At 46.0% G+C, this 13,941-nt stretch overlaps 1 protein-coding gene across 1 annotated transcript; it reads right to left on the bottom strand.

Annotated features, from left to right (window-relative positions):
• Nucleotides 1-392: 392 nt before the first annotated feature.
• On the bottom strand, nucleotides 393-3,083 carry NCR3 (natural cytotoxicity triggering receptor 3). Its single transcript, XM_058554793.1, has 5 exons — nucleotides 2,946-3,083; nucleotides 2,768-2,855; nucleotides 1,175-1,519; nucleotides 902-1,009; nucleotides 393-775 (listed from the first exon to the last, which is right to left on the bottom strand). Exons 2-5 carry the CDS (start codon nucleotides 2,808-2,810, stop codon nucleotides 729-731), a joined length of 543 nt encoding a protein of 180 aa, XP_058410776.1. The 5' UTR covers nucleotides 2,811-2,855; nucleotides 2,946-3,083; the 3' UTR covers nucleotides 393-728.
• Between the last annotated feature and the right edge of the window lie 10,858 nt (nucleotides 3,084-13,941).

Here is a 13,941-nt window from a genome sequence, read left to right as displayed (position 1 = left end):
GGATGAGGAAGGGTGTTTAGAGACCCCAGCTCCCCTGAAGGCCAGAAAAGAGTATTTGCCTGTGGGCCATTGACAGTAGGACTAATTAGATCTGATACTCCCCATTTCTCAGGAGAATCGGTTGGCCTCATCCGATTCTGGGCCTGGGAGAGGTGGGTGTGTTGAGCCCCATGATGGTGGTGGGAGGGGGCTCTAGGAACGGTCGCTGGGAAGCTCCCTCCTTGGATCTTCCTAGGCCAGATTTGGTAGAATAGAAAGTTAAGAGGCAGGGGAACCCAGAGAGGGACTCATTGGGGCATCTGGAGAATGGAGAAGGAAATACACGAGACTCATAAGAAGGAGTTAGTGGTGGGGCAGAGAGGAATTTATTGGCGTCTCTTTTTTTTGGGGGGGGGAAGATCAGCCCTGAGCTAACATCCATGCTACTCCTCCTCTTTTTGCTGAGGAAGACTGGCTCTGAGCTAACATCTATTGCCAATCCTCCTCCTTTTTTTTTCCCCCCAAAGCCCCAATAGATAGTTGTATGTCATAGTTGCACATCCTTCTAGTTGCTGTATGTGGGACACGGCCTCAGCATGGCTGGAGAAGCGGTGCATCGGTGCGCACCCGGGATCTGAACCCCGGGCCGCCAGTAGTGGAGCATGTGCACTTAACCGCTAAGCCACGGGGCCGGCCCCTATTGGGGTCCTTTGAAGAGAGTTGGGATCACTGGAGTCTGGAATCACTCATCAGAGGCCATCCAAGGAGTGGGAGTGTGTTCCCATGTGACAGTGGCCTGGTGGAGAGGACAGGAGTCCCTCGGCGCTGCTGCCCTCCTCCTCTCGGTCTCTGTCTCCCCCTCCTCCAGCTCTCTCCCTGCCCCTCCCATCTCTTCCACCGTTGCCTGGGCCCCATTACTCACATTTGCCTTGGTAGTAGATGGTGCTGCCCATGGCCACAGAGAGAAAGCTGAAGGCATATAATGCAGCCCGAAGGAGGAGGACTGTGCTGGCCCCCAGCCGAGGAGGTCCTGCATGTGGGTGGTGGAGAGGAAGGACTTAGTAAAGGGGGCCCTGGGGAAGAAGTGTGCACAGGCTCAGGGAGGGACAGAGGGCAGGGGGCCTCAGGGAAGGACTCTCGACTTCCAGTGAGAGTGGGGCCTCCAGCCAAGGAAGTGCAGCCTCTCACACCTCACCTTTCTCCACCACCAGCAGAGTCCCATTCCCTGTCCCGACACCCAGGCCCAGCACTTCCACCCTGCACACGTAGACGCCGGCGTCATGGCCTCGGATGTCCCAGATGTGCAGCTCAGCCTGGTGGTCACAGAGGAAGCGGGCAGAGGCAACAGAGGCCAAGCGTCCCCTGAACTCTGGGGTCTCGTTCCTCATCTCCTTCCCCAGGGCCACCTTGTCCCGGTACCATGTGACAGAGCCAATGGCTGGTTTCCCTTGGCTGGCGTTGAAGGAGCAGGGCAGGAAGGCAGTGGCACCCTCTTGGGTATGAATCTCAGGGGGCTGGGACACCCAGAGAGCACAGGATCCTGGGAGCAGAGAGAAGACCCAGAGAAAAGCCTCCCCAGTTATTCCAAAGAGAAAAGACAAGAGCTTACAGTAGAATATCCGCCTCCATGGAGGGCCTGGGGGGATGAGCACTTTGGGTGCCTCATTAAACCCTTTCCTCCTTACCAACCTAATTTCTTGACATGGCTTATTACTTTTTCAAACTCTTTCCTGTACCAACTCTCACCCTCACCCTGTCCCATCATTCTCCAGCTGCATTCACTAGTAACACCTTGCTAAAATTTAACCTGTCACAGTGAAATTGAAGCTCATTAGTGAATGTGGCTGTCTAGTTAACTAATATCATTAACTATATTTTTCTAGGCATTGTTTTAGTACTAATGACATTCTGTGGTAAACCACTCTTGCTACTTTGTTTTTTGTTAAAGAGCATTAACTAATTAAATCTCCAGGTGAAGACATGGCTATAATTGATTAAGATCCCTATTTAACTCATCCAAACTGATGAATTAAACCAATTATTAAAATCCTTGATTAAATTCTCTAGTTGGTGAAATTTAACAGTCATTCTTCTATTTCAGGGGTTCTCAAACTTGAGAGTGCATGGAATCACTGGGAATGTTTGTTAAAACAGATTCCTAGGCCCCGCCCCCAGACTTTTTTGTTCAGTGGGTCTGAAGTGGGGGGTGAGGATTTGCCTCACGTTCCCAGCTGATGCTGAAGCTGCAGGTCTGGAGTCCACACTGCATTTAGTTAATGAATATGTCTGATAGTTAAGGTCTCTCAGTTAATTAAAATCAGTTGCACTAAGAAACTTATCTTAGATTTAATTAGGTCTTCCAAACTCCTAATTATATCTAGACCCTAGATAATAAGCCTTGTTTAATAGGCTTATTAAATTCATCAAATTAAAACTGACCCCTTAAAAAAATTGACCCCTTCCTTCAAGCCCTTTTTACTGATTCTTTCAAGTTTATCTTATTAGGAAGGTGGCTGAGAAGAAAGAGCTCTGGGATGGAAGCTAGGGAGTGACCCTCCCAGCGGGCGATGTGGAGACATGGAGAGAACTGTGAACTGGGGAATCCACTGGGTGTCAGCCTTACTGAGGACCCCACTTGCTCCCACTCTCCTTTCCTGGCCGCTCTCCTCAGGGCTCAATGTTCAGCCCTCACCAAGCCTGCTCGCCCGAGACATCTATGTCAAGCCTCCCCCATCCTCCCTCCTCCCAGCCCCACACCCCTCAGGGTCCTGGGAGACAGCCCTGTCACCTGGCTGAACCACGATAAAGACGAGCAACAGCATCCGGGCCATGTCGGAGGATGTTCCAGTTGATGAGGGGGATGTGAGCAGTGAGGTCTGGGTAGAAAAGGAACAACTCACTACTTGCGGCCAGGCCTTTGGTCACCAGATGGGGGTGGGAAGCTTCCTATGGCACACAGGACTCACACGTCACTTGCCAAGGACCTCAACTGCCTGGGACCTCAGGCATCAAATGCATGCCTCTCTGAGGAGGAGGATGCTGCTGATGGCGATATCTGGGTCGAGGAGGTGAGGGCAGCATGTGGGCAGGTTTCCTAAGTGTTTGAGGGGGGAGGGTGGGGCTTAGGCGGCTGGTAACGCTAGGGTAGGTGGGCGGGTGAGACCAGGATGTGGTTCCCCCACCTTCCGAGGTTCAAGAAGGCCAACTCTTTACCCAGAATAAGCCTCGAAGAGCTCTCCTGGGCCCAGAGCTAACCTACTTCCCCTCCCCATGGCTCAACAGCACCCAGGCCCACCCCATCCATTCCCCTCCCTCAAATCTGGCCCTCCCCTAGGACTGCTCTAGAAATTCTATAAATGGGGGGATTAGCGGAAGTGAGCTGATTGGTGGTGGCGGCACGGGGTTGCTGGGGACTCGGTTTGGAAGCTGTATTTGCATAGCAATCGCCTCGGTTTACTTAGACCCTGTCGACTTGGGTAGTTTGGCAGAGTGCAGCTGACTGAGATGTTGAGACTCATTTGTATTCAGATCTCCATTAAAGGAATGCACCTCTCGCAGAGGTCTGCTTTACCTAGTGCAGTCTGCACAGATTTATCACCCACTGGTAAATCTACGCATTTATTATTTTATTCACTATTTAGCTAACATTTATTGAAAAATTACGAAGTGCCCATTACATAAAATGTATTTTTACAGACACAAATGAAAGACACATTGCGTTACACATAACTCCAAGGTTATACCAGGATTAGTACAGAGTATGCCACACACTCTCCTATATGTATTACACACCCACATGAGAGAACACAGCACACAGAAAAGAAAGATTGTGTGTAAAATGCCAGGTGAAGTATGCCCAGCCCTCACCACACACTTCTCTCTGGGTCCTTTTATAGTAATATGTACTTTTTCTTTGTGTTCGTGTTTCTAGCTCTGTTTCACAATACATTCATAGACTGTGCAGTTCCCACCCTTCACTGCAGTGATCTGGAGCTTTTTTCTTTTTGGAAAAGCAGTCATCTTATGGTTAAGAATGCTGGCTTGGAGGCAGGCTGGGTTCAAATGCCAGCTCTCCCGCAAACTAGTTATATAATCTTGAACAAATCATTTAAGCTCTCTGAACCACCTCGACAAGCACACGGGCTGCACAATCAGGGAAGGACTGACTCAGCCCTTCTCCATCAGTGGAGTGGTTGCCTGCTCATGGCCATCTAACCGGAGGATGTGGGATTGAGGTGCCACAGCCAGGCAAGGGCTGCCCCCTGGTGGTCATAGAGCATAGGGAGGCCTGAGGCACCAATAGGTGGCTTTTCTTAACTGGATCTTAACTCCTGCTTCTGCCCTGTCCTTTACCCTGCCTCATCCTGGCAATACCCCATCCCCATCCCAAAGAGTCAATGTGAAAAAAATTGTCTCTTCTACTCAACTGTGAGAAGCCCGTGGTTTGAGGAGAGAGGGGAGGTCACCACCGGTGGAGTGGGGGTGGGGGGCTGGAATGGGCAACTGGCCTGAGGATAAAACCCCATACTTTCCCGGTGCACACACCGTCTCATGGCACTACTCCCTGTCCCAGGGCAATGTGGCTTAGAAGTCAAGGCAGCCTAAGGTGGAGTCCTGGTTCCACTACTTACACATCTGTAAAATGGTAATAGCATCTGTCAACTTCCAGACCGCTCTGTACTGGATGCTCAGTGTATGTTAGCCTTTAGCTCCTCTGCAGCCCTGGGCTAGGATGACCAATGATATAGCTGGGCCTAAACTCCAGGGTACCTTGCTTTCTCCACCTCTTCTCTCTACCTAAGATTTCCAACATCCAAAAATGTTGTGGATTCTGAAGACAGTATTTGGATTTTTTTCTTTTTAGTCCATCTAGAATAAATCCTGGTATATATGTGGATTCAAGGACCTTTTTCAATAACTCTGAGACCCTCTAGCGAATTTAACCTGTGGGATGGGAACTGCTGTGCTCATCAGCTCAGCGGACAAAGGATGGAATTTTTCAAAAGGAAATTTTACTAGGGACTAAGGAGGAAAGGCAACGAATAGAAAAGTTGTGAAGTGGTTGTGCACACGTCTCTGGTCTAACTTCTTCAACATCCAGCTGTGGGCTGGCTTGAGGGTGGTCAGGGCCAATAACCTCCCAACCCAGAGCTCTGATCAGGAAAAGAAGTGAAAACACAGAAGCGCCTCTGGAATCCCAGCACAAGTGATCCTACCTCTCCCAGTGTTTCCTCCTCTCAGTGTTGGCAGGAGTGAGATGTGGGTGACTTCTCTAGCCAACTCCTTATAAATGTCTTTCAGCTAATGAATAGTTTCCAGGTTATATTTTCAACTTCTCACTGCAACTTCTCCTCTGTGGGTCATTTCTTCGGACCCCACCACCTTCCATCTCTCCTTCTTGCTGTCCTTGTCCAATCTCCCTCACATTCACCGAGAGCTGGCACCTGACTCTCCAGCTACCTCTCTGTTGCAACCTCTGCCATCTCTCTGGAAAACTTAATGTCCACGTAGATGACATTTTTAAACATTGAGATATAATCACATACAGTAAAATGCACAGATCGTCAGTGAACAGTTTGATGACCTCTGGCAAATATACACAATCGTGAAAACAACACTGGAATTAAGATATAGATCATTTCTATCACCCCAGAAAATTCTCCCATTCCCCTTTTTGGTCAACCCCTCTCCCCTCCCAGAAGCAACCACCAATTTATACCCCTATAGATTAATCTTTTCTTGAACTTCATGTAAATGGAATCGTATAATATGCGCTCTTGTATCTGGCTTCTTTCATTCTGCGGCTTCTTTCATTCTGCATAATGTCTGTGAGATTCATCTACGTTGTTGCGTGTATCAGTAGCTTGTTCCTTTTTATTGCTGAGTGGTATTCCATTATATGCATGTACCACAATTTGTTTACCCATTCACCTGATGATGTACAATCGGGTTGTTTCTATTTTCTTTGCTCTCATGAATAAATCTCCTATGAATATTCTTTTTTTTGTTTTTGTGAGGAAGACTAGCCCTGAGCTAACGTCCATGCCAATCCTCCTCTTTTTGCTGAGGAAGACTGGTCCTGAGCTAACATCCATGCCCATCTTCCTCTACTTTATATGGGACACTGCCACAGCATGGCTTGACAAGCAGTGCATTGGCGCGTGCCTGGGATTCGAACCCGCGAACCCTGGGCCACCGAAGTGGAGCACGCGCACTTAACCACTACACCACTGGGCTGGCCCTCCTATGAACATTCTTGCACACATCTTGCAAATGACTTTACAATACACTAATTTCACACTTGCTTCACCTTGTCCACTCCAACCATCACCTTGACTCTACATGACCTGCACCTTGGATCCTGTCACCATGGAAGCTGTTCCTTTTGGAATCTTACCTCCTCTTTCACAGGGACATAAAAGCAGTCAAGCCTGAGTCCCTCTTTCATACCATTCTCCTGTTGGAGGAATTTTGCATTGTTTCTCTCACTTTCACTCAACAAATTTCGAGCATCTACCATGGGCTTACCTAGACAATCCTGTCATAGCCACAGTTTTAACTACTGCTTATTCTCTGTCGAGTCCCAATCCATATCTCCATCTCAGTTTACGCTTTCACCTCAGGCCTCTCTCTTGAGGTCTGAGTTCAGATAACTGCCCTCTAGACATCTCCAGAGTATTTCACAAGCATTTCAAAACCATCAGTGTCCACCCAAACCGGGTCAGCCTCCTATATTGCCTGTCTCAGTGAATGGAAACACAATCTACCCAGTCACTTAAGGCAAAAACCTGGGATTTATCCTATTCTGCCTTCTCCCTCAATTTCCCCATTGAAACAATCTCCAAGTCCTGTCCATTCTGCCTCTGAAATATCTCGGGTATCTTTCCCTGCCTCTTAATTCTCATTGCTACTTAAGTCCCTCGTCATCTCAGGATGAAACTAGTACAATTGCTTCTCTGATGGATAGTGTGATTTCTTCTCAACATCCATTCCACACCTCCCTCTCTGAGCATCAATGCTCTCCCATCTATTCAACAATGCTTTGACTGGGAGCCTTCCATGTGCCAGACATCCAATCTTCATCTTCCCTTATCTCTCTTTCCCTCACCTCTCTCCTTATCTCTCATAATTTTCACATCTCTGTGTATAACTCTTCTCATCTCACCATCTTTATTCATATCACGTGATTCTTCCCTATCTCTCTTCCCTATCTCACTCCCCACATCTCTCTAACCCCGCTACATACACACACACACACCTGCTTGTTCACTAATTCATTCATTCAGCAAATATTTAGTGATCACCTTCCATGTGCCAGACATCCTATCTTCGTCTTTCCTTATCTCTCCCTCATCTCTCTCCTATTGCTCTTTCATATCTCCCATATTTCTTTCTGTCTCACCATCTTTATTCATATCAATTATTTTTCCCCCATCTCTCTATCCACACTCCACATCTCTCTACACATGTCTCTTTATATACATATATCTGCTTGCTCATTCATTCATTCAACAAATGTTTAGTGAGCACCTTCCATGTGCCAAGCACCCCATCTTTCCATCCTTCTCTCTCTTACTCCATCTCTCTCCACATCTCTTTCTGCCTGCCTATCTTTCTCCACATTTTCCCCACCAGCACACCTCTTTCCCCAACCCCACTTCTCGCCCTCTTTCTCCCCCATTTCTCTCTGAGAGAATGAGCCAATGGCTGCTGAGGCACTCCCCTCTTCCCCCTGGGGGCTGATGACCTGTCCACTGAGAAGCCTTCCCTGACTCTGCCAGGCTGGTTGGAATCACTCCTGAGTGCCCTCGGACTTTCTGTGCAAGGATCCTTTATTTTAAAAAATTAATCTATGGGCCAGCCTGGTGGCGCAAGTGGTTAAGTGCGTGCGCTCCGCTGCGCCAGCCCGGGGTTTGCCAGTTCGGATCTGGGGCACGCAGAGACGCACCGCTTGGCAAGCCATGCTGTGGCGGCGTCCCATATAAAGTAGAGGAAGATGGGCATGGATGTTAGCCCAGGGCCAGTCTTCCTCAGCAAAAAGAGGATTGGCAGATGTTAGCTCAGGGCCGATCTTCCTCACAAAAAAAAAGTAAATAAATAAATAAAATAAAAAATTAATCTACATTATTAGAGGAAGACTTTAACTCACATCTCTCAGAAACTGATAAATCAAACAGCCAAATAATTACTAAAGACATAGAAGAGGGAAACCAGACAATCAACAAGCTTGATCTAATGGGAATATGTAGAATTTAGAATAATTAGAAAATACACATTCTGGGGCCGGCCCCGTGGTGTAGTGGTTAAGTGCGCGTGCTCTGCTGCGGTGGTCCAGGGTTCGCTGGTTCGGATCCCGGGCGCGCACTGACGCACTGCTTGTCGAGCCATGTTGTGGCAGCGTCCCATACAAAGTAGAGGAAGATGGGTACGGATGTTAGCTCAGGGCCAATATTCCTTAGCAAAAAAGAGAAGGATTGGCGTCAGATGTTAGCTCAGGGCTGATCTTCCTCACACACACAAAAAAAAAAGTGGAGGAGGATGGGCACAGATGTTAGCCCTGGGCCAGTCTTCCTCAGCAAAAAGAGGATTGGCATGAATGTTAACTCAGGGCTGATCTTCCTCACACACACAAAAAAAAAAAACAGAAAAAAGAAAATACACATTCTTTTCAAGTACACATAGACATTTAGAAAAAAGAATCAAAATCACAGAACACAATTGCTGACCAAAATCCGCGACAATTTAAGAGCAATAACAGAGAATAATTATATGTTTGGAAAATTGAAAAATGCACTTCTAATGTATTTTTAAACTTTAAAAGCCTACTTCTAAATAATTCAAATGTTAAAAGAAAACATTACAATAGAATTTAAAATATTTTGAACTGAATGACAAGGAAAACACTGCCTATCTAAACTATGGAATGTAGTTAGAACAATTCATGGAAGAAAGCAAATGTGCATATTAGGAAAGAAAGTTTGAAAATCAATGAGTTGAACAGATATTTCAAGAAATCAGAAAAAGAGCACAGAGTAATCCCCAAAAATTGAAGGAAGGAAATAATAAAAAATACCTTTAGAAATTAATGAAATAGAAAACAAAGAAACAATAGAGAAGAAAACAAATATATATTTACAGAGACTACTAATATTAAAAATCTCTGACCTAACTGATTGAGCAGACAAAAAAGGCATGCACACACACAAAGTAAGTAATTTAAAGGGACTATAATGTTAGATACAGTAAATATTTAGACTGCAAATTTTGATAAGATGAATAATTTTCTAGAAAAATATATCATCAAAACTGACTCAAGAAAAAAATTAAAAGCTTGATACACCTATAACCACTAAAGAAATTGAATCAGTTGTTAAAAATTTAACCACCAAAAAAATCCCAAGCCCAGATAGTTATGAAACCTTCAAAATAAGGATCACTCCAATCATCTAAAAATTATTCTAGTGATCAGAAAACAGGAAAAGTTTCTCAACTTATTGCATGAGATTAATATAACCTTCATACAAAAGCCAGTCAAGGACAATTGGAGAAAGGAAAACTATAAAACAATTTCACTCATGAAAATAGACGCAAGGAAAAAAAAGAACTTAATAAAAATATTAGCAAACCTACACCAGAATTGGTTTAAATAATATAAAACAACTTAACCAAGCAGTCATTATCCTAGGAAAACAATTCACTAGTCATGCAATTCCTAGTTCCTATTCATATAATTCACTGCATTAAGAGATTAAGGAGGAAAATCCATATGACCATCTTAGTCAATACAATAAAAGCATTTCACAAAAGCTGTTCATAATAACAATGACTCAGATCTTAAAAATAGAAAAAGAAGGGGCTGGCCCAGTGGCGTGGTGGTTAAGTTTGTATGCTCCGCTTCAGCGGCCTGGGGTTTTTGGGTTTGGATCCCGGATGCAGACCTACACACCACTCAACAAGCCATGCTGTGGCGATGTCCCACATACAAAATAGAGGAAGATTGGCACAGATGTTAGCTCAGGGCCAATCTTCCTCACCAGAAAAAAAAAGAGAAAGAAAGAAAGAAAGAAATAGAAAAAGAAAAGATTTCACAACAGTCATTTATGACTTCAAAAATTAGGAATGTATATTTTATGTCTCTATTCTCCAATGAAACTTAGAGTTCATTTTTTTCTTTTTTAGTGAGGAAGATCAGGCTTGAGCTAACATCCATGCCAATCCTCCTCTTTTTTTTGCTGAGGAAGACTGGCCCTGAGCTAACATCTGCGCTGATTTTCCTCCACTTTATGTGGGATGCCGCCACAGCATGGCCTGACAAGCGGTGTGTCGGTGTGCCCGGTGGATCCGAACCCGGGCTGCCAGCAGCGGAGCGTGCACACTTAACCACTACGCTGGCCCTAGTGTTCATTTTCCAAATGGCTTTGTATTCTTCTTCTATATCTTTCCTCCTGTTCCCATATATACCCTCCTGTTATCCCTCATCTCTTCTCTGAGTACTTGTGTTTCTGATGTGTGGCATTCCTTCACTGCTAAAAGGCTGCACTAAGTTTTGTTGTTTTTCAACTCATGATGGAATTTTGGGCTACAATCTCCACTCGCTTTTGGCAATATACCTCTGGTATATTGTCATCTGTCAATAAATTGTGTTGCTCTTTTTTACCTTTTTGTCGCTGCTAACAACAGAAGCTTTGCTCATTTCCTTTTGTTACTCATATTTATTTATTTATTTATTTATTTTTCCCTTTTTCTCCCCAAAGCCCCAGTAGATAGTTGTATGTCATAGTTGCATATCCTTCTAGTTGCTGTATGTGGGACGCGGCCTCAGCGTGGCCAGACAAGCAGTGTGTCGGTGCACGCCTGGATCCGAACCCAGGTGGCCAGTAGTGGAGCGCACGCACTTAACCGCTAAGCCACGGGCCGGCCCTTGTTACTCATATTTAAATGAGCTAGATTTTTCTGAACCATCAGCCGGAAGACCTGGGGGCTAGGGAGGTGGGGAGCAGGCCCAAGATGGCTTTCCAGATTTACAAATTCAAGCGCTCCTCTTCTTTTGCCATAACAATGGATTATTTCCTTAAATTTGGCACCTCCCTGTAGCCACTACCTCCTCTGCCTCTGAGACCCTCTGCCAGTTAAGCAAGCATTTACCCCCAACTTTAGGCTTCCTTATTTCACAGGAGCCCTCACAGGCTGCCATCTCCTAAGTGTACATAAGGTGAGGCACTTAATATTAGAAGGAGAATTTTGCTGGCACTTTCTGAGACTTGTCACCTCTGGGTGCCTTTGGGCACTTGAAAACATTCTCTCTGCACCTTTACCAGTATTTGAATGTGTTCAGTCAGCCCTGCCTTCAGCTTTTCCCTCTCAGGGGAAAAGTGGGGCCTTTCCTCCCAGGAAGGAATATTTTCGTTTTTCAAGAGCTGTCACTGGGACCCTTCTTCCCTCCCTGCTGTTCCCTGAGGCACTGCTGGGGGCTGCCTGCTCAGCTTGGGATTTGGTCACACATGCACAGAAGTTGGAGTTTTTAGGTATTCTGTGTCTCCTAGCTTCACTGAAAATGTAGCCTGTGTCTGTGTGTGTGTGTGTGTGTGTGTGTGTGTGTGTGTGTGTCTATGTTTCCAATCTCTTTATTGCTCTCTATGGTTTCCAGGAGACAAGAAAGGAAATTTAGAAATAAACTGCTGCCACCATCCCCTCAAAGCCCTACAAGGAGGCTTTTTGGAAAATAAAAGGCTTTTGGCAACAGCAACATTGGTGAGTTGGTTATGGTTCTACAAAGCTGCACTGTGTAGGCTCAGAATCCTGCCTCGTTTTCCCACCTTGCCTCAGGTAGAGCTCTCATTTACCAAGCCCGAGTCCGGTGCATACCCTAGGATGCCCTTTTGTTCATTTGCAGTAAGAAATAGAGCCACAGAGATCCATTTCTTCCCAGCCCCACCCCCATTCCCTACACACAGATACATGCACACTGTATCAGTCAGGGACCCAACAGAAAACAGCACCCTCAAATTAGGTTAATTTGAAGAGACAGTTTATTTACAAAGGTGTGAGTCGAGTACAGGGGAACCACAAGAGATATTGCTATCTCAGGTCCAAAGGGATGAGGAGAGGAAGAGATTACAGCAGGGATTCTTACTCATTTTGTGCCACAGACCTCTTTGGCATTCTAGTAAAGCATAAAATAAAAAATATATAACAAAGTAAACCAATTATATTGAGTTCCCAGTATCAAAATATTAATGAAATGTTGTGATAAAATGAATTATACACTTCTTTATTACTGCATCAAATAAAAGACAAGACCTTTAAAATCCAGGCAAGTTGAAGCTAGATTTTAATAAATAAAGACATCAGCGCGGGGGCCGGCTGCTGGTGTAGCGGTTAAGTGCGCTGTCCGCTTCAGTGGCCTGAGGGTTCACAGGTTCGGATCCCGGGCGCACACCGACGCACTGCTTGTCAAGCCACGCTGTGGCGGCATCCCATATAAAGTAGAGGAAGATGAGCACCTATGTTAGCCCAGGGCCAATCTTTCTCAGCAAAAAGAGGAGGATTGGCATCGGATGTTAATTCAGGGCTGATCTACCTCACGAAAAAATTAATTAATTTAAAAAATAAAAACAAATAAAAAAGACATTAGCGCAAACGATGTTGTTGCTTGACTTGAAGAACTTTAAACAGTGACGTGACCTTTGACAAGGCAACACATATAATATTGGATGTGAGAAATGGAGGTACATTTTTTCCTTTCCAAGTTCACAGACCGATTCCCTGGGCTACTGGAACCTGAAAGAAGGTAGTCGTGTAGAGCAGGTCACCCGGAGAGGAGACTTGCCCATATGTGGAGGTTTTGGCCACCCTGAGGTGACCTTGTGGGAAGGTTGCCAGAGGAATGAATACCCTCAACTTAATGTCCTCCCTCCTGCTGTTTTCCTGCCAGGCTCCCCATCAGCCAAAACCAGCTAGAAGCCAGAGGCGCCCTTGAAGTGGTCTGTACAGGTTAGTCTCCTGGGGCAGACAGCAGAGTGGGAGAGGGAAAATGGAGGGGCAAATGGAAGACATCCAGGGCACACACACAGACAAGCTTTCTGGCCAGTGTATCCTCTTCCTGTAGGCACTCTCCACGGGGCCTAATTCTGACCGGCAGTTCCCCTGGGGAACTTGGAATCAAGTTCCAAGCCAGTTAGCACCAGTTAGGGGCCAGTTCCATAAGGGCCTCTAATCTCACGGGGTTCTAGCTGGTCATTTCTTGAGCCAGTTCAGTATTCTCTCCCTGCCTGCTTGGCTGGACACTAACAACACCTGCCTTGGTGACTCCTCTTTTTTTTCTGCCTGCACGGCTGACCAGCCCCACCACCCCAATGACCCGTGCTTAAGCTCTGTTGATCCCTTCAGCCAGGGTTCAGCAAGCATTGCAAGCTTGGGACCCACTCTATTGTTTTAGGCAGTGGCTCTTAAACTTTGCGTGTGTATCAGAATCTTCTGGGGCACTTGCTAAAAAGCTATTGTTAGGCCTCACCCCCAGAGTTTCTGATTCGGTAGGTCTGGGCTGGGGCGTACAAAGGTGTGTTTCTAACATGTTTCCATATGATGCTGGTGGAAGGTCCACTCACTGAGAACCACTGGTTTAAGGAGATCCTGCATATCTCTGCTAAGATAGAGATTTGCAACCTAACTGTCAGAGTTATCTACTTCCCTTATTTCCAAGTTCTCAGTGGATTCCTTGCTGTACCCCCTAATGCACCCTTGCCGCTATTGCCCACTCTTGCCCAGAGGCCCCACCTCCCCTTCAGCCATAACTGCTGTAAGCTAGCCTGCTCTGTGGTGCAGGGGCCGGACCCCTGAGTTTGGGTGGGAGGTGTCTTCTTGCGTGTCTGTTCTTCGCAGGCTTTCCCCACATCTGTGTTTAGGCTAAGTTTTATTCTCCACCCACTTGCCCTTCTAAATATTCTTTACTTTTCACTTTTG

This window comes from Diceros bicornis, chromosome 14 (assembly GCF_020826845.1).
Source record: "Diceros bicornis minor isolate mBicDic1 chromosome 14, mDicBic1.mat.cur, whole genome shotgun sequence".
In the NCBI taxonomy this organism is placed as follows: Eukaryota; Metazoa; Chordata; class Mammalia; order Perissodactyla; family Rhinocerotidae; genus Diceros; species Diceros bicornis.
Note: the sequence above shows the minus strand (reverse complement) of the source record. Positions and strands in the feature narration are given on the sequence as shown.

Coding starts and splice junctions, on each gene's coding strand:
- NCR3 (XM_058554793.1), bottom strand. CDS start 2,810: ATGGCCCGGATGCTGTTGCTCGTCTTTATCGTGGTTCAGCCAG. Junction 1,520..2,767: donor CTTTATCGTGGTTCAGCCAG/GTGACAGGGCTG, acceptor CTCTGCTCCCAG/GATCCTGTGCTCTCTGGGTG. Junction 776..901: donor CATCTACTACCAAGGCAAAT/GTGAGTAATGGG, acceptor CCTCTCCACCAG/GCCACTGTCACATGGGAACA.